The sequence below is a fragment of the Lytechinus pictus genome, chromosome 5 (genome assembly GCF_037042905.1).
Source record: "Lytechinus pictus isolate F3 Inbred chromosome 5, Lp3.0, whole genome shotgun sequence".
In the NCBI taxonomy this organism is placed as follows: domain Eukaryota; kingdom Metazoa; phylum Echinodermata; class Echinoidea; order Temnopleuroida; family Toxopneustidae; genus Lytechinus; species Lytechinus pictus.
Window position 1 is genome coordinate 859,750 of NC_087249.1, and position 21,034 is coordinate 880,783.

Here is a 21,034-nt window from a genome sequence, read left to right on the forward strand (position 1 = left end):
AATTTACCATGTCCACAAAAGATTTTTAACGTTATGTTGGTCCCTTGTGCATGGAGCGTTGTGGCCCAGTGGATTAGCCTCCGGATTTTGAAACGGAGGGTCGTGGGTCCGAATCCCAGCCATGGCGCAATTTCCTTCGGCAAGAAATTTATCCACATTGTGTTGCATTCGACCCAGGTGAGGTGAATATATACTCGGTGGGATTTATTCCTTGAACGCTTTAGCGCCTATTAAAATGTCAGCTCAGCTACAGTCGGGGTAATTCTATTATGATATACCAAGTATCAAAGCGCAGTTGAGTATTACGCACATAGTAACTGCGCTATATAAATGGACATATTATTATTATTACTATTATTATAATAATAATCATTATTATTATTACTATTGTTATTATTATTATCATAAAATAAACGTTATACCTTGGAGGGGGGGGGGGTGACTGCATCAGCAAGGGATACTTTTTGCATCTTACATTACAGTCAGTTTATAATTCATAATATTGTGTTTACTGACAGTTTTCCCGCCTGTTCCTATACCAGCTTATTATGTTTGGTCTACTGATATCGTATTTGGATATCACATGTAAGTATTCTAATTCATTTTATTTCAACTCCCCCTTTTCTCCCTCTTAACTTAAGACCCCCCCCCCCATTCTCCCTGAATTTGTTCTCCCTTTGTGATTTAGTTATTCTGTTCAATGAGATACGCATCATCGTGCATTACAAGAAGAGTGCTTAAAATGTTCCGTTTGCAGACCTGAATTATAGATAAATTCGCGCTCGCAATATTTAATTTTTTTGATTTAATTTCTTTTGAATTTACTTTTTACACTCTTGTTTTCATTTACAATTCATAATAATACATACATGATAAACAAAGAATAATTATAATCATAATTCATAATAATACATACATACATACATGATAAGCAAGTAATATTTAGATTACAATGAAAAGGTGAACATGTATAGAACATTAACAAAGTAACATTCTAACATTTGTTAAAATGTTCCTATTTCATATAAAGAGATTTCAACTCGCGCTTTGCGCTCACATTATTTTATTTGACATACTCATCCTTTTCATAGTAATAACAAGTGCTAAGAATATCAAGTTTCCAGGTCAGCACACATTCAAAGTAAGGCTTATTCATTTAGGTAGGCTTTATTAGATACATAATCTTATTGTTAAAAATAAAGTGTAAGGTACTCAAATTCCAGGCCTTATGACTACAGAACCCCCCCCCTCCCCCCAAAAATAGAAATAGATAAATAAAAATGAATAAATAAATAAATAAATAAAAATAAATAAATAAAAAACCCTCATGGTTTAGCTCTTCGAGCAGTCGATCTGAACTGAAATGTGGATGAATCCCCTCCCCCTATACTGAACAATGCAGCTTGGCCGGCCCCGACTACTATATTTTGCTTTTGCTACTTTTGCTACTTTGATAGAACACGTTCCGGAGGAGGTGGAGCTATTTACATATCACGTAATTTGCAATATATTAGGCGTCAAGATTTTGAAAATCCAGACCTTGAACTGATATGTATTCAATTACGACTGCCTTTTCAAAAAGACATTCTGATTTTCTGTGTTTATCGACCTCCATCAAGTGATGCCTCATTTTTTTAGAAATTCACAGAGTTAATGGAATGTGTTCATTGTTCATGTAAGATGATTGATGAAATTTTAGTCTTTGGTGATTTGAATTGCAACCTTTTAGGAAATGACAATTCTTCTCAAGTCTCCAAGTTGGAGTTTTTATTTGGATCGTTCAATTTTAAACAGTTGATTGATACGCCAACACGAGTAACGAATAACTCAAGCTCATTAATTGATATCATGATTATGTTCTACAAAGAGTGAAACTATTGTTGAATTTGGTTGTGTTCACACATCATTGAGTGATCATTATCTCGTGTATGCTATTCGAAGGTGTAATAAAAACAAAACACATTCTAATAGGGTAATCAAATTTCGTTCTAACGAACAATTGGGATCTGATGATTTTCTTCAGAAAGTCTGGGATTCTCCCTGGTCTGATCTTGAAGTTATCTCTGACGTCAACATGTATTGGAATAAATGGAAAGACATTTTTGTTTCAACCATTAAGGAAAAAGCACCACTAAAATATTTACGAGTACGTGAAGAGACTCTCCCATGGATAACGCCAGATATAAGAAAGTTAATGAGAAATCGGGATTCGTTGCATCAAAATTTTTTAAACGGAAAAAATTCAAAAGATCACGATGAAAGCCAGACTTTGTGTATTTGGAAGAATTACAAAAAAACTGCGTAATGATGTCAACATCTTAATGGAAAAATCTAAAAGAAATTATTTCACTTCTAAAATTCGTGAATCTGCCAACAATGTTAAACAAATGCGGAAATATCTAAATGTATTATTACCACAAAAACATTTACTTATTCCTAATATTTTTTAAATAGAAAATGTTTCTTGCCGTGATGACAAAATCATAAGTAACGCATTCAATGATTATTTCGTTGAATCTGTAAGAAATCCTGAACTCCAGAAAGGAAGTCTTTTCACACTCGAATGCAATGAAACAGAATAATGTAAGAAAGCATGATCCTCCTTATGAATTTGATTTTGAAGAAGTTAAAGAAAGTGCTGATCTTTTATCGAAATTAGACACCAATAAATCAACTGGCGTTGATGATATTAGTAGTTCACAACTAAAAAATGCTAAAACAGAAATAATCCCTCAAATAACAAAATTGATAGATATGTCATTTAACGAGGGAGTTTATCCAGATGAATGGAAAAGTTCTAAAATTTGTCCATTGTTTAAGAAAGGGGAAATTAATTTGATATGCAATTACAGACCAATTGCAATTTTGCCTGTTGTAAGTAAACTGATAGAAAAGGTTGTTCACAAACAATGATATTCCTTTTTAACCACACATGATATCTTAAGTAAATCACAGTTCGGTTTTAGACCCGGTCATTCGACCTCTGCAGCACTGGGGTCGCTTACAGACCAATGGTTACGCTTCATTGACATTGGGGAAACAATAGGTGCGATTTACGTTGATCTAAAACGTGCGTTTGACACTGTCGACACTCAGGTAATGTTGGTCAAATTACGTCGTATTGGATGTTCAAATAAAGTTATTACGTGGTTTAATTCTTATCTCAATGATAGAACCCAAAGAGTATAGCTGTACGAGGCACTCTCTCAGATGAGCAATCTGTTTCGCTAGGAGTACCACAAGGGTCCGTCCTTGGGCCGCTCCTTTTCTTAATATACATAGACGATTTGGTTCATACCCTGAAATATTGTAGTATTACCATGTACGCAGACGACACCACATTATATGTTCACAGTACGTCTGCACAAGATATTCAATATAAGCTTCAAGATGATATGAATTCCTTAAAAGAATGGTTAAACGTAAATAAACTAAAACTTAACACGGATGAAACAAAGTTTATGTTAATAGGGACACCCCAAAAGCTATCTAATATTTCTATGGAAAATGTAATTATCAAATTTAATGGAGATGTTATAGAACGGTGTACAACGACAAAATGTCTTGGAGTCATAATTGATCAACACCTATCTTGGTCATACCAAGTTGATAATGTATGTAAAAAGGTGTATGCCAGCCTAAGTATACTAAGAAGGGTTAGACCTTATGTTGACCAAAATACCCTCAAGACTCTATACCTACGTTTAGTTCATTCACACCTTGATTATTGCTGTGAAATCTGGGGGTTGCGTTTCAATATGCATACAGATCGTATAATCAAACTAAAAAAAGAGCGGCTAGATTAATCCTAAAATGTAATTTTTATACCCCCTCAAAAGAAATGTTTCGTGAACTCCAATGGCTCCCCTTCAACGATCGCGTTACCTATTTAAGTTTATTTTTATGTATAGATGTATCAATGGTCTGTCATCGGAATTCTATCGTAATATGTTTACTTTTGCAAGTGATTCTCATTGTTTTAACACTAGATATGCAGCAAAAGATAATTTGATCACCCCAAAAACTCATACCGAAATTTTTAAACATTCTTTATCTTACTCAGCGATTTTACTTTGGAACAACTTGCCATTTAATTTGAAACAGTCAAAATCTCTATCGATCTTTAAACAGAAACTGAAAGTGCATCTTTTTAAATTTTTAAATGTTATTATTGCCTTTTAATTTGAAATCTACTTTTCTATGTCTATCTAATTCATTTTATTTATATGTATTGCTTTGTATGTAATTTGTTAATTAGTATCATGTTTTTAAGGATGCCGTATGCTTGCTACTCTGTTTTCTGTTATGATATGAGTTAAGTTATTTAGAATATTTCTGTGTATATTTCATATGTATTTAAATGTTTTTATACGTGTTTTTATCATGTATTCCAGGGCCTTACGGGAGACCAGTTTATTGCTGAGTGGGCTACCCTGGTTAAATATATTGAAATAAATAATAAATATATAAATAAATACTTTCAGATTAATATATGAATTACGTAATTCCGACTATTAATTTCTTATCAATACAATATTTCAGACGCATTCTTCTGCAGACCATTCATATCGGCTGACACGTCTATAATTCGACCAGTTCCAGTCATTATGCATCACAATCTCATAAATAACATTCATAATGGTAAATTCCTCCACTATGTTTGTTTACCGCCTCAGGGTAAGTTATGTTTGTGTTTTTCATCTTGATTTTTTTCTTAAAAGAAATTATATGATCTGCATGTTTAAAAAGATGAAGTAGAATGAAATAGATACCGCATATCATGGGATTATTTAAGAAAAACCTGTTTTGATGGCCAAAAATAAAATAAGATGCAAAAAAGTAAGACCGTTCCGTTCTAACTGAAATTAAATTACACTTATTATGGCTGTCCTTACGAATGAGATATTAATTATTTCAGTATATTCTATCAATTGATTTCAACACTTTCAAAGTCGTTAAGTTCACTCTGAAATGTATTGCATGAGGCCTATAATGATGCATACAGATATTAATTTTTCCTCATACTGTGCATACAGTGATACAAGAGGGGGCTTCTTCTGTGCCCTCTATACCTACTTCAACTACATCAACAACATCAATTGATCAGGAGACAGCTTCACTGCAAGAGCAAGCATCATCATTAGCAGCAACATCAGCAACACTGGTAGACGAGTATCATGAAACATCAACACCCTCGATTTCAATAACTGCAACAAGCCTGGCTACAACACCGAGACACTCGACGACAACACTGATTTCATCCACAGCCACTCAATCTACAACAATGGCGACTCCGCCTATTCCAACGACCCATCCTACCACAACTTTTCCCACAACTACAATGACACAACCTCCTACAACGACGGCACACACTACGGCAACACAGCCTGCAACAACAACTACAGTACCTACTGAGGCAACACAGCCTACAACAATATCAACAACTACTACTACTACTACTACTATTACTTCTAATACTACTACATTACCTACTACGACAACACAGCCTGCAACAACAAAAGTACCTACTACAACAACACAGTCTACAACAACGCTACCACCTACTACAACAGCAAATCCAACTACAACAACGATCTCCACCACAACAACACAGCCTACCACAACGACAATCTCAACCGTTGACATTCTGAGTACGTATTGAAATAATTATCACTTATTACGTTGCCATGCGTATAAATTGTGTATAACTACATCATGTTACAAATGTGAATAATAATGATCATGGTGATCCTGTATCTTTGACTATATTATAATTGGGAAAATGTTTTTGTTAATTTATTTATGTATTTATTTTTGTTGATTTATAATTGTATCTATCTATTTATTCAATTATTCATTTGTTTATTTTATTTATTTATTTATCATTATTATTTCTTTATTTAATTATTATTATTATTATTATTTTTTTTTTTTTGGGGGGGTCGATTCACTCCAGTTTGCTCGTTATTCTGTTTGGTTATGCTTAAGGATTTTCTAATCCCCGTTTTGATTCTTTATTCTTTATGGAGTAGCGGCGCAGGAGGGGCAGATGATTTTTCAAGCGGTAAAAAGAAAAAAAAACCGAGAAAACCGAATGTAAGAGTGGAATAATAACAATAACAATAATAGTAATAATAATAATAACAATAATGTACAGCATTTATAGAGTGCTTGTCAAAAAAGTTTGCACTTAGAAATAATCTTGTAGAATTACATATTTATTATATCCTGAAGCTTTTTCCACATTTAAACATTTGTACAGATGACGATATAACTGTCGAAAATTCTTTCCGCTTGAGTGAACACCACTTACTTTTGAAAAGTTAGTGAAAACAGATTTGCGTAGAACTTGGAAATATATATATTAATAAAAGTAGACGTTAAGTAGACGTAGAAGAACACATGGACTTTAGCTAGGAAAACTGATTTTAAAGATATCTTCTACCTTTTTAACTTGTTTCCTTTCCTGAAACACTTCATAGAGCGCCATTGCACCCCACCCCCCTCCCCACACACCGAGACCACCGTGATGATATTTGCTTTACACGGAGCTATGATTCACATGATTGGCTTAGGCTTGATATCCCTTCTTAATCATTGTCAAGCTTGAGAAAATTGTGGAGAAACAAGTATTTAATGAAATATGAATGTAAACCAATTTAAATGATAAAAACTTATGAAAAGATGCTGGAGAGATGTCTGAAATAAACTTTGTTTACATTCTGTTATGTCCTCAGATCCAAATGGTACAAAAAGGTAAAGGTTGTGCTTACCTAGGGTTGAAATGTTAATTTAGGTGGCAAAGTTGTTACAAAATGTTTAACTCTATCTATTTTATTTCACTGGGCTAAAAATGCAAAAGAAAATGTACCGCACGGTCAGTTTGTTTTCGTCTTTTTTCCTTGACAATATAAGCATTCTGCGCAAACCCATTTGCTCACTCAAGTGTAACATTCTTTTAAAATGTTTACTTTCATTTGATAGATGAGACCCAAACCTGAGAATATGTGCGAAAAAATTATTCCCATATTGTATATTTTTCAATTCCCCGGATTTGTTCAAAGTGTAAACTTTTTTAAATACTTATTGTATAGCGCTTAATACAATGTTTTCATGGCCCCGTATTTAGCACGGCTACTCCGATCATGAAAGAAAGTTTATAAAAATATGAAGGGGCACTCGACAGTGGACCTGTTTAATACTTTTTTTCATAGTGGACAGAAATGAATTCACAATCGGGTTGCCTTGCCTACCCCAATAGCATCTAAATTTTCATCCATTGAAAATGATAATTGTACACCGTGTTCGAAGCCAGACGACCGATATGTATTAAACCATCTTAATAAATGTGTATATTTCTCCTCAAAAAGGGAAGTGTATAATTTTTGGTTGAAATAAATCCAATCTATTTTAAGTTTACTTGATATGGGAAATTGCAGATTCTGATTATTTTGTTCCCCCTTACTTCTTTCAATAGGTAGCAAGATATTTGTCACCGATGATGGCCACAGTGAAATATTTTGGTCTGATCTGTCAAGTATGACCTTCACTTTGTTACCTGTCAACCCAGGATCTGATCCGTGGGCTATCACGTATGATCACACTGATAATAAAGTTTACTGGACAGAGACTGGAGACGATCTTATTTATAGTGCTCATGTGAATGGAACAAGCAAAGAAAGTATTACTGGTTTTTCTTACAGTGGTAAATATAATTCAATTCAGTTTATTTATTCATTCTTCTCAGGAAGTGAAGAGAAATGATGACAAATATAAACAGAAAAAAGGAAAACTTCAAAAAAGTTCATGAAAACTTGAGCAAGGTAGTTCCAGCAAAAAAAAACATACAAACAAACGAAAAATGTAAAGAAAAGGAAACATACTCTGATAAACAAAGTATATCAGAAAATACAAATGAAAGTAAAATCTTATTATCATCTATAGAGCGCTTTAGCCATACATTAAAAATGCGTGTTTTGGTCTGCATCAATTGCCTATGCAGTATCAGAGATTATTACATAAACAAGGCATTTTAGCAAATAAATAAAAGTCATATTTGGCACGCAATTTTCAAGCCGAGACCAACGAGGTAAACATTTGCCATATTGCACTCCCCGGGCTTTCCCCATAGGAATCCTGTACAAACAGAGGGCAATATTGGCCATATTTCTGCTAATGCGCTTGCGCAGTAGGAGCCGATTTTGATCGCTAATTTCAGTATTTAATAAATCTGGCTGGAACCAGTTTATTAACCGTAATGACAGTAATGACAGTAATATGTATTCTCAGATCATCCCAACGGGTATTGGAGAACGTAACAACATTTGAAACATATTTACATTTGAATTTTAAACATATTTACAAAAAACATATATGAACAAAAAATACAAACAACGCATTTACCGTGTTTACACTTAATCGGCAATTGATTCTGAACCAAATGCCGATGCAGAATCGGCATTTGGATTGCGTTTGCACGTTGTTACAGCTCGCGGTTCAGAACCGCGAGCCGATGCAAAAACCTGAAATGATACGCATACCTACAATATACGTCATAATAAAGACAACGCTGGATCAGTGCGCTTACAATTACGTCACAATGGTAAAGTAATTGAAATGCGCACGAATTGCCGGTGCAGAATCGGCTTTCTGTTTACACGTAGTAAAAAAGCCGATTCTGCATCGGCTCGCGGTTCAGAACCTACTACTTTGGTGGTGCAAATTGCCGGTTCTGAACCGCGAGCCGATTCAAGTTGCTCGCGTTTACACGCTATGAAAAAGCCGATGCTGAATCGGCTCGCGGTTCAGAACCGCGAGCCGATTCAAATGCCGATTAAGTGTAAACACGGTAATTGTAGATTTCTACGCGTTGAGTGTATATGCGCGCCATGCAAGATGCGCGACTGCAAGGTAACAGTTTACGTCACAATTGCTTATTAATACCTTGGTCACATTTGCTCTACGCCGTACGGCGTGTCGAAAACAGCCGTTTTAACATTTTTTTTGTACCAACTACATATAGATGGTTTGTATCAAAATTAATAAAACGGCTGTTTTCGACTCGCCGTACGGCCGCCGTAGAACACATGTGAGCAAGGTAGGGTTACTTCGCTGAGTTCGTGAATAACCTGAAATCAGAAGTAGTGATAAGCAAACAGGCCTATAAATTGTTTCAAAATAGCTTGAATTACACATTGTACAGCCTTAGGTAATAATGATAATATTGACTTGCTATTCTGTCGGGAAACATCAAATATGTTGCCCTTGAAAGAACCATATTGCCCTCGTCTAAAGACTTGGGCCAATATGATTCTGTTGCGGGCGACATATTTTATGTTCCCCTCAAGGCCAGTCAATATTATGTAAATGACCGAAATCCGAAGAATATCCCAGAGGATCCTGTACAAAATTTGCTATTGAATATGAGAGCATATTCAACAGTATAGTGCGCATGCGCGAATGCGTGAAATTTATAACGCGTACAACGATGAAAGCCATTCGATGCGCAGCATAAAAGCACAACGCACACTCAATTACGTCATAATGAACTACTAGTACATGCAAGTCGCATGTCAACGACCAAATTTAATTTTATGAAGTTATGATGTCATTATGTGATAAATGGATATGACTTGTTCAATCAAATTTCTCACTCTTTTTTATTGCTAGGGGTGGAATAGATGATAATAATTATATTGGAGGGCCAATATTCCACTCATCTTCGATTCGTGGAATATTTGCCTAAACTCTTGGGCCCGTATTCTGAAGTCGGCTTTAACTTAAACTCAGGTTTAAAGTTGTGGTTTAAGTATGGATAGCCAATTGTTACATAAATCACTAACAGTAGAGATATCATACTTCAGCTCATTTGACTCTAAAATCATTTAAAATTTTCTAGGAAGTAAAAATAGATGATTGTCTTCACCATCGATGAATCAGGAAAGAGCACAGTAAACATAAGAAATATACAACTTAATAAAAATTTTGATACTTTTGGCTTCCCATACTTAAATCACAACTTTAAACCTGAGTTTAAGCTAAACCCGACTTCAGAATACGGGCCTTGGAATATTTCTGGTATTCCATTCAGAGCCATCCAATACAATATAAATATCAAACAAACAAATGTCAGCACTCATATTGCAGTAAATGTATGCTTAATGAGAGTAATGACATTTTGACACGTGAATCTTGAATCGTCACTGTAATGATTGTTATTTAGTTATTTATTTATTTCGTTTTATTTACACAGGGTGGCCCCATCAGTAGTCTTGTAAACTGTTAGAAAAATTTTCCTTAAAATAAAAGAAGTTCCTGCAGCACAGTCTCGAGAACACCTGTAATCTTACCAGATTGCATATCTTACAGGAAATTGGTATTTGGTGTATGGAACCTTACAAATTTCCTTTAAGAAAACACCGTTTTCCCCTTTTTAAACAGACCTGTTCTGCTAAATTGCAGACAAATTCCTGTTTTATGAATTTACAGAATGATTCTATTATTGCTTTCTGCAAAATCTTCTTTTTCTGTAAAATCATTTTTTTTTTTTGACAGTGTACTGTTTTCCAGGGGGCCCTGTAAACTAATATTTACAATATATCAAACAAACAAACAAATAACATAATTTTATTAGGAAATAACAAACAGAACATCCAAAATAATCATAAGTGAATACATGGAAAAAAGATGATGGTACATGTCTGAGTACAATGTAGGGAAATAACGTTAATTCATCTAGATTTCAATCAGCATTACAATAGTGGAAATTCAAAAAGTTATAAGAAATAAAAAACAACCCCCTCCCCCTACATTTCAATTATCTAAATTCAGGTTTATCAATGTGATTGCTACTTAATGTGAATAGTACATACAAAAATTTATTGTAATCGTGACTGTGATTAGCGTTCGTGGTTCTAACCATGTTCTAGTTTGGTTTCACACGTGCTAAATATTCGTCATTAGCCTTATTTTTCACTGGAATCATCATTCAAATGACAATTGTTTTACCGTGAGAAAGGGCGGTTAGTTACTTTCCACCCTTTCAAACGGTTAAAAAAAATTCGTAATTTGAATGAAGATTCCAGTGAAAAACAAGGCTAATGACAAATTTTTACCATGTGTGAAACCAAACTAGAGTCACGAACGCTAATCACATTCAAATTCTACTCCTGAGGTGAATTCCAATTAACATGGTTAAGTTTCACTCAAAATTACGGTACGAATTTTCCGTGTGAAAGGTCCGATGATTCTAAAGACGAATTGTAATTATCATTACAATGATGATTCAAGATTCACGTGTGAAAAAGCCCTTTGAATATTCGTGTAATATCATTTTCAACCACGCTTTGATTGAATTCGTACCATGGCCCTGGGGAACAGGGGTGCTGTGGGTGCTAAAGCACACCCAAGATTTGTCAGGGGGTGATGCGTGTGTTATACACCGTAGGAGGTTGGTAAGCTAAAAAGTAGAAATTTAACCAAAATGACCTTCACTTAGTAGGATTTTTTTTTCGCTTGTCATATTTTTCCTGACCAAAAGTACCTTCATTTTGGAGTGACCACCCCCCCTTTTTTTTTTTTGGGGGGGGGGCTAGATAGCAAACAAAAAGAAAAAAAAAATCAGGGGCTGTTTCAAGGGAGGTGCGATTTGGGAGTTGACCTATTTTGTCTGTTAGAAATGTTTTGGAGGAATATGTGAGCCCTTTGTGGGCATCCAGCCCGCCATGTCAGAAGGACTCTTGAAGAAAGGGTTACGTTTCGTCGCAACTCTTGAAATCAAATGCAAGATCAAAATGCACTCTTCTGAGTGGTCGTAATCTTAGAGTGGTATTGCAGCGGTTGCGTGTCATGCGACTTATACCGTGTTTACACGCTGCACCACCTCGCGGTGCAGATCCGCGAGCCGGTGCAGACTCGCCTTTTTCATGCGTGTAAACGTGATTAACTTGCCTCAGCTCGCGGGTCAGACACGGCAATTAGGCAATTTTGTTCCTTCAAAATAGTAGGTGTCGCACGGGCCTAACTACAACTGGCAGGCAAAAGATATTCATTCGAGCCAACCCATAGCTCAATTTTTAAATTTGATGTTGCTGATTGACAAAAATGAATGATTATGACTGACAATCTAACACTGATTTTAGGGAGGGTATCTACTGAACTTCCTTTTTCCAAATTGGAAAGACATATCACAACTATGGAACTATATTTTTATTGGCGGAAGAATTAGGGCAATTTTACTCTCTCAAGTGATGAATTTGATCCCGTCAGGTGTAGTCTTCATAAATGCTGATTTATTTTTAAAATGAGCCGATCGGGGTAGCCTTTTCTGGTCAGATATGGAATGTCAGACGTTTATCCTATCCACTGGTAGTAAACATTCAACCCTCGAATTTCCTCCTTATTTTTAAGAATTCTTTTTAAGTGCCACTTCAACACACGAGTCTATGGGAAATGAATTAGGCCTGTGATGCCTTAGCCTCTTGTCGAGGCCCTGGCGGCTGCTTCCCGAGCGAAGCGAGGGATTTCCTTATTCGCGAAGCGAATTAGGCCCTGTCTCGCGGCGCTCTGCTTCGCTCTCTCCTAGCTTGCTTTGCCACGTTCGCTCGGAAAGCAGCCGACAGGGCCTCGACAAGAGGCTAGTGATGCCTAGGATCAGACACGCGAGCCGGTGCAGACACGGCAATTTATCTCCGTGTATAAACACGGAGACAAGTCTGCCCCGGTGGCAATTAAGTGCGTGTTTCATGACGTAAATTTTTTCCACTGAACTGTGTTTTTGCCCCGCGAGCCGAGTCTGATCCGCGAGCCCTTTGACTCGTAGATCTGCACCGCGAGCCGGGGCAGCGTGTAATCACGGAATCAGATTCCAGGGGCCAATTCTGAATCCGCTGCTCATTCAAGCTATCTATACAGGGACCGCGGAACGGTTTTCAAAGTGGGGGGGGGGGGGGGGCTGAGCCAAAAGTGGGGGGCTGATCATGCACAAAATCACAATCCTATGGTCATTTTTACGTTTTTGTACACGGTTTTGGAAAAAAGTGGGGGGGGGGGGGGGGGGGCTGAAGCCCCCAACCTCCCCTTCCGCGGCCCCTGCTATAGCATGTTCGTATTCTTATATTCATTTGTTTTTGTTTAATTGTAATGACTGTTTCGTGTCTACGTAATGCCTTTGTATTGTTTTAGCAAAGGCGCTTTTGAAAGGTTATTGTTAATATTTACTTGTATTTGTTTATTTTTTGTCTTCATCATTACTCCTAGCTATCAATATTATTTTGCACCGATCTTTCATATCACCATTGAATCTTTTCATATTTATGTTTACTTATTTTATTTGTGCAGGGCCCCAGTATAACAGTATTCACTACTGATTGGGCTACCCTACTCAATAAAGACGAAATATATGTATATAGATAGATAAATTAATAATAATAGAAAAATTAATATCCACAGCTCCTGTAGACATAGCTATTGCTGATACTGCAAGGAGGATTTATTGTGCATTCCGGGATGAATCTGAAATAAGATCAATCTTACTTCATGGGACTGAAGAGATTGCAGAGGTTACGAGTGATATTGACAAACCACGAGCATTAGTAGTCTTCGAGTCGACAGGGTAAGTTCTTTTTTTTTTAATGGGATGTAAACGGCCACGCCCATGTATATAACATGGGATTGTGATATTACCAACTCCTTTGGGGATAAATACACGAGTTCCTTCTTTTGGCAGGACACCAATAAAAGGGCGGACATTATGCTACTGTCAGACATTGCTGGGTTGGGGTTGGTCCATATTACCATTATCTTTTATTAATCCGAAGTTCATCGTCAATTGATAGTTGTTAACATAAAATGATAGGTCATCATGGGTATTTTAGGGCATTTTCACACGTGAATCTTGAATCGTCATTGAAATGATAATTGCTATTGTAATCGTGACTGTGATTAGCGTTCGTGATTCTAATCATGTTCTAGTTTGGTTTCACACGTGCTAAATATTCGTCATTAGCCTTATTTTTCATTGAATCATTCAAAGTACGATTTTTTTTACCGTGTGAAAGGGCGGTTAGACAAATACAATCAATTGAATAGAGAAGAAATGCACACACACCGAACTCCCAATGTAAATAGACATATCGGGTCCTCTCTACAAATTTATATTGAATAAATTAAGAAGAACAGCAGAGGAACAGTAATCTTGGTAATGGAATCGTTATGAAATGAACTTATCCTTCATTTTTATACGCTTCCGATGAGATGTGAAAATAATGAATTAATTATTCTTTAATGAATATAATTCGCACAAAAAGGTAATACAAAATATTTCCTTTGCGTAGAGATTATTTTATTGAGATTAATGAACGCCTTATCGTATAGGATGAACAAGGGTAATGCTATGTTGGGCTTGCTGAAATATTAGCGTGTATGAGAAGTGGATTTTATCTTTGGTTAAAAAAGGGTTGTTATCAGTAGGGCTCCGGTCATTATTATTACACACATCTATATTTTCAGACCTGACTCGTTACTTCCACATGTTCACGTTTCATATAATTATAGACACCTATACTGGTCCCACACCAGAAAAATAGAACGGATAAATCTAGATCGATCAGGAAGAACTATGCTGTTTGAAGATGAAGCGTACGACAAAATAGTTGGATTAGACGTGAGTCTTTCAGGTAAGTAAAGCAAATGGGAATTTCGGCAGAATTTAAATATGCATATTACCAGGGCAACAAACATCGTTGTCCTGGCAACAAACGCATTCCGTTGCTTACCAAAATGTGCCTATCATGGATTTGTGAATTATACCATAATTATTAGATTTCACGTCCAACATTTCTCAAATTGTCAGCATTCGGAGTAAAATTCAAGCTATGGTGTTTTAACTGTAAATTTAACTGTAAATTACATACTGTATATGACTTTGTAAATATTGTTTATGATAACTCTTTTCGCCCCCTAATCAATAGACCCACTAAATTCAATAACTCATCGATGACTGTCATAGTTTTACAAATGTGCGTGATAAAAATGTTAAAACTGGTATCACTGACCATATTTTTGACAGAAAATAAAAGCATTAAGAATGCTTTTAGATCACATCTGTCCAATTATTCTATGAAATGTATAAACTCTACAACTATCAATGCTTTGAAAAAAAAGAGCTCTCTGAGATTAGTTGGACTTATGTATTATAATTTGACAAAGTTGACTATGCTTATGACCGATTCTTGTCTAAATTCCATGAAGCTGTAGATAAAAAGTGTCAAACGAAATGTCGTAAAAAAGAAATGTGTTCCAAGGAAACCTTTGGCATCTCCTTCAATACTAAGATGTAATAATAAGAGAAATAGACTATAACATATTTTGTATTAAACGTGATGTTCAATCGCACACTAAGTTATAAAATATCGTAATATTTTAAAGAATACCAGAAAGCTAGCCCGTGAATAATTTTATTGCGAATTATTGCAAGTATATAAAAATAATCTTTCTAACGTATATATATAGACATTTTTAAACAACTTAATTGGCAAAAAAAAGTAAGATTTTCCCTCATTTTTCATAAAAGATGGGAACAAAATAGATAAAGATGTAGAAATTGTTGAAGAGTTTGATGCATATTTTTTTAGCATTGCTTTAATAGCCACTTCAAAGTTGAACAAATCAGTCATTTCTATATTTACTTCATCCTTGTAATAAATCTTTAATTTTAAATCCAACAAATGCTAATGAAATAATAAATATTATAACTAAGTTCAAAAGTATCAATAGTACAGGTTTTGATGATGTTTGTACTAATTTAGTCAACATGGTCAAGAAGGTTATCCAACTTAAAGCTGATCCACTATTATATATCATAAATTTATCTTTTTGTTCCAGTGAAGTCCCTAACAAAACGAAGATAGGTAAAAATCCCTGTACCCCAAAAAGGTTATAAACATCACTTTTCGAATGATAGACCAATAACTTTATTACCTTGTTTTTCGAAAATATTGGGAAAAATTGTATACAATAGAACACTTTGTTATTCAAACAAAAACGAATTACTAAATAATGCCCAATATGGATTTAGACCAAGGCACTCATGTGAGCATGCCCCTATTGATTTAAATGTAGGCCTACTTATTAACTCCTTTCAAAATAATCTACACCCTTTTGGCATTTCCTTGATTTAAGCAAAGCATTCGACGTTATTGATCATAAGATTCTTCTTTATGAATTAAAAAAAATGGTATCCGGGGCATAGCAGCATGGGATTTTTTTTTGTTATTTAAACGATAGATATCAATTCACTTTTTTTTATAACTCTCAATCTTCTTATTCTTAAGTTCAATGCGGAGTACGCAAGGCTCAATTTTGGGGCCACTTTTCATTTTGTATGTCAATGATTTATGTTATGTATCTTCCTTTTCCGCTTTATAAGTGGGGGGGGGGGGGGGGCTGAAGACGGATAGGACTATTGCATATACTGTGTACATATCAACGCTTGCGAAATGGTTTCGGCTGGAGAGGTGATCTGACCCATGGAATCGATTACCAGTGATCCACCAATAATCCACATTAGATGCAATATCGATTCGATGGACTAAGCCTTAATTCAGTAAGTTTTTCCTCACTCAGTATCTACTCGATTTGTTTGAAAAACCACTTTCTTATCCATGTCATAATCTACTATGTAGGCCTAGCATTTAGCATATCTCCAGCCAGCTGCCAGAGTAGAGGCCCGCCGCGGGCTCAGGCGGGCATATGCTGATGACCAGTCGTATATGCATGAATTAAAGCGGGATTTAATCTCACATCTTCGAAAGGCATGCATGGTGTCGCATGAAATAATTTTGCACACGAAAAGCAGATATATAGGGCCTGTAACACAAAGCTTAGCAATGATTGTAGAACAGTTTTCTACGTTTGATTCTATTGACTATAATGTACAATCAATCTTAAGAATCGAGTGTATGATTAATCGTTAAATTTTGTGTTACCGGACCCTAATGACGCGTCCCCGAGGTTTGCGAAAACTCGCTATTGATGCGACCGCGAAGCACGAGCTGAAATAACGTTGATACCAAAAATTTGGTAATTTGTGCTTTTGTGTGTGATGATGTCGATGTTTCTGGGTTGGTGGGGCTGTGTGTGAATGTGCATATTTCGCTTTCCCCCATCTTTATCTGATGTGTACATATATTAATTACAGTATTTTTCGGAGGCTTCTTATTTTCAAGTGTAATCTTTTGTTGCCCTCCTTTTCTTGTAATGATATTTCTATAAACGAATGTACAATTTGATGATGTTTTAATTATTATCAAGAATAAATTAGATTTGAATTGAAAAAGGGAAATATGTTAGGGAGACGGACGGGAGGGAGGGGGATTTGTGTCTCCCAATGGCCTGTCATGTATCTCCTCCAAGTAAAGGCATTGAAAATGGTCCCTTTTCAGGCACTCATGCGTAGTTGCTTATCAGCACTATACGACGACATCGTGAATCTTGTTCTGCCATTTATCAATCAATTTTTTTCAATCAATTCAAAATTTATTTCAATCAATCAATCATAAAAATACAAGTATATACAAATTATGTAAAAACATGGGATTGGGAGCCCCTAGAAGTTTTCATCAAAAAAAACTTGTGAGTGGGGCACCACCATGGTACAATCAAATACAAATTAATATAATACATACATAAAGAGTGAACAACAAATAACATTGAAATACAATTAAAAAAAAAATAATAATAATAATGAAACAATGGGCTAACATAGGGGAAATGAACAAACAAACAAGCAAACTAGAAGTAATAATTATAAATCATATTGGCAGGAGTTTTTATACTGAGCAAAAAATTCAAATTTCAAGAGTTTGTTAAACTTATTTAGGGTTTTACTTTGTTTAATAACATTATTTAAATCATTCCACAGCTTAATTCCTCTACAACGTAGATAATTTTGGGTAATTTTAGTTTTTGGAAGATATTGGTGAAGATCTGCTGAATGACGCGTAAAGTATGAATGGAAAGAGGCATTTGTGTTGAAGAGATTATTAAAAATATTTGGCAAGAGATTTGAATGGTAATTGTACATAAATATATAAGTATACATAAGAGCCAAGTCACAAATTTTCAATATTTTACAATCAAGAAATAACTTGTTTGTGTGACTATTGAAATGTGCATTACAAACTGTTCTGATTAACCTTTTTTGAATAAGAAATTATCTATGTAAATGTGTTTTGAATCCATTCCCCCATAGCGTACAGCAATAAGTGAGATGGGGTAAAACCAAAGTATTATAAAGTGAAATTAATACATGTCTGGGTAAAATAAACTTCAGTTTGCGGAGGACACCAGTACTTTTTGATAAACGAGTGCATAATTCATCAATATGAGGTTTCCAGGATAGAAATTCATTGATCTTGATACCTAAAAAATTATATTTGATACCTGGGAAATAATCTTGCCATCCATAATAACTGGAGGAATGTCATTACCATTTTTTTTACTTTGTGTTTTAAATAGTACAAATTTAGTTTTTTCAAGGTTCAGTGACAGTTTAATTACATTGAAGCCAGACAACGACTTTACGAAGTTCAATATTTATGATATTAATGAGAGGAATAATATTTTTTTGAGAAAGAGTAATACTGGTATCATCAGCAAAGAGTATGAAATTAAGAATTGAGGAACAACTTACAAGGTCATTGATATACAAAAGGAAAAGCAAGGGGCCGAGGACGGACCCTTGCGGAACGCCGTGTGATACATGACTGAAAGTAGACGTGACACCGTTGACCACAACATACTGCATGCAATTCGATAAATAATTATCAAACCAATCAAGTGCGAGACCTCTTATCCCATAATGTTTCATTTTTATAAGAAGTATGTCATGGTCAACGGTGTCAAATGCTTTCGAGAGATCCAAAAATATACCAATGGTGAGATCACCCTTATCTATTTCTTAGGAATTTTAATTTGGTTAAGATTGCGCCATTTAGCATGTAAATCATTATTTGTTCGTTGTTGATTAGGACAATTCTGTATGACTTATCAAGTGTTTTGATGATCTTTGGTAATAATATTATTCTGTGATATTCAGCCATAAAGCAGTCAGCGTAGCTCGGCCATTAAAAGCTGATTTTTGTTGTTTTTTGCGGGGTAGTCCTTACAAAAGTCTGACGGGTTTATCTTGGCTTCAAGGACGATGTTTTCATAAGGCCAAATGAAATAAAGGGAACTCGAAGCGCAAGCTAAGTTTTTAGATAGGCCTATGTAATTATTCATCCCTGAAAATTGAACATTCTGAGCAGTTTATGTAAGCATGAGCAGTGTGGTCATCTAACTAAAGAATTGATGCGACCGCGAAGCACGAGCTGAAATAATGTTGATATTCTCACCAAAAATTTGGTCATTTAGGACTTTTTGTAATCATGAACAAGATGCATATTCAATTAAACAACTGATTCGATATTGCAAATACAAAGTGAAAGCTAAAATATTTGATATACTGACCTAATAATGGGATTTTCCAAGGACTGATGGTAGGAATTCATTAAGATGATGGGCCTTTACGTATCCCACTAATCATAATAATGCGAGCCCGTGCCACAGCATGCCCAAGCTGATATTTATGTTACATACAACACTTTATAACCATGAACATGATGTACATCTCGCTAAAACAGAATATAATTGAAACTCGAATTCCGAGCAGAAGAATAATTTGTTCATATTGACCTTAAACGGGATATTTTAAGCCCAATGTTCTTGAGAAGATTATCATCTCCCTCAACCGACAATGCTCGCGCGAAGAGCAAGAAAAGGTTTATCCTTTTTAATGACCTGAAATTTTGTCGATTTTTCCATTTTTCCCTCCTCTTATTTCATTTACCTTTATCGATATCCCCCTCTTTTCATTTCCCACTTTATTCTCATTCTCCCCCCATTTTTCTTCATCCCCCCTTTTTTTTTTTTTGGGGGGGGGGGTCATCAATGAGGGGGGGGGGGTGCATTCGGCCCCCACCTGGAACCGCCTGTGAACTCGACGTAGTGTCCAACATTAGGTGTCATAGTGTGTGTCTTTCAGAAATCGTATCACGCTCCAATTTTTTTTTTATTCTAAATCAGATAACCGTATTTACTTCGCTGACGAAGGAGAAAAAGAACTCGTCTATACTGATCTGGATGGCAACAACATGCAGGTAGTTCAGGGTGTATCTGATAACTACCTTCCACAAGATATGATGTTACATAATGGGATGATATATTTTACTGATAAAAATATCAAAGGGATCGTCATCTCCGATAATTTCACCGAATCTTCTCCAACCTTTCATGAGTACCCCGATGATAACGTGTTTTCGAGTCCTCGAAAGATGCACATCACAACAGTTCCTTAAAGGGATGGTCCGGGCTGAAAGTATGTATAGCTAAATAAATAGAGTAGAATTCACTGAGCGAAATGCCGAAAATTTCATCAAAATCGGATAACAAATAACAAAGTTATTGAATTTTAAAGTTTAGCAATATTTTGTGAAAACAGTCGTCATGAATATCCATTAGGTGGGCTGATGTTATCACATCTCCACTTGTTCTTTTGTATTTTATTATATGAAATTAGGTTTATTCAATTTATTTCCTCCAAGAACTAGAAAAATTGGATTGACAACTGATTTAGTGCATTAGATATTTATTGCTGCAACTTATTACATTATAAGGGAGACATATTATTCACACAAGTATGAAATAATGAAAAAAATATGATTTTATGTAATAACATAAGAAAACGGAAAGTGGAGATGTGACATCATCAGCCCACCTAATGAATATTCATGACGACTGTCTTCACAAAATATTGCTAAACTTTAAACTTCAATAACTTTATTATTTGTTATCCGATTTCGATGAAATTTTCGGCATTTTGCTCAGTGAATTCTACTCTATGTATTAAGATATAAATATTTTCAGCCCGGACCATCCCTTTAATGATCAGCCAGATATTTTAAGATCAATTTTGTAAGATTATAAAAACCTGAAT

General features: G+C 35.3%; 1 protein-coding gene across 1 annotated transcript; it reads left to right on the top strand.

Moving 5' to 3' along the window:
- Positions 1 to 523: 523 nt before the first annotated feature.
- On the top strand, positions 524 to 20,557 carry LOC129261961 (uncharacterized). The gene is made up of 7 exons (XM_064099355.1): positions 524 to 585; positions 4,543 to 4,677; positions 5,037 to 5,651; positions 7,478 to 7,705; positions 13,450 to 13,612; positions 14,554 to 14,675; positions 20,125 to 20,557. The coding sequence occupies exons 1-7, from the start codon at positions 549 to 551 to the stop codon at positions 20,394 to 20,396; spliced, it is 1,572 nt and encodes a 523-aa protein (XP_063955425.1). The 5' UTR covers positions 524 to 548; the 3' UTR covers positions 20,397 to 20,557.
- Positions 20,558 to 21,034: the final 477 nt, after the last annotated feature.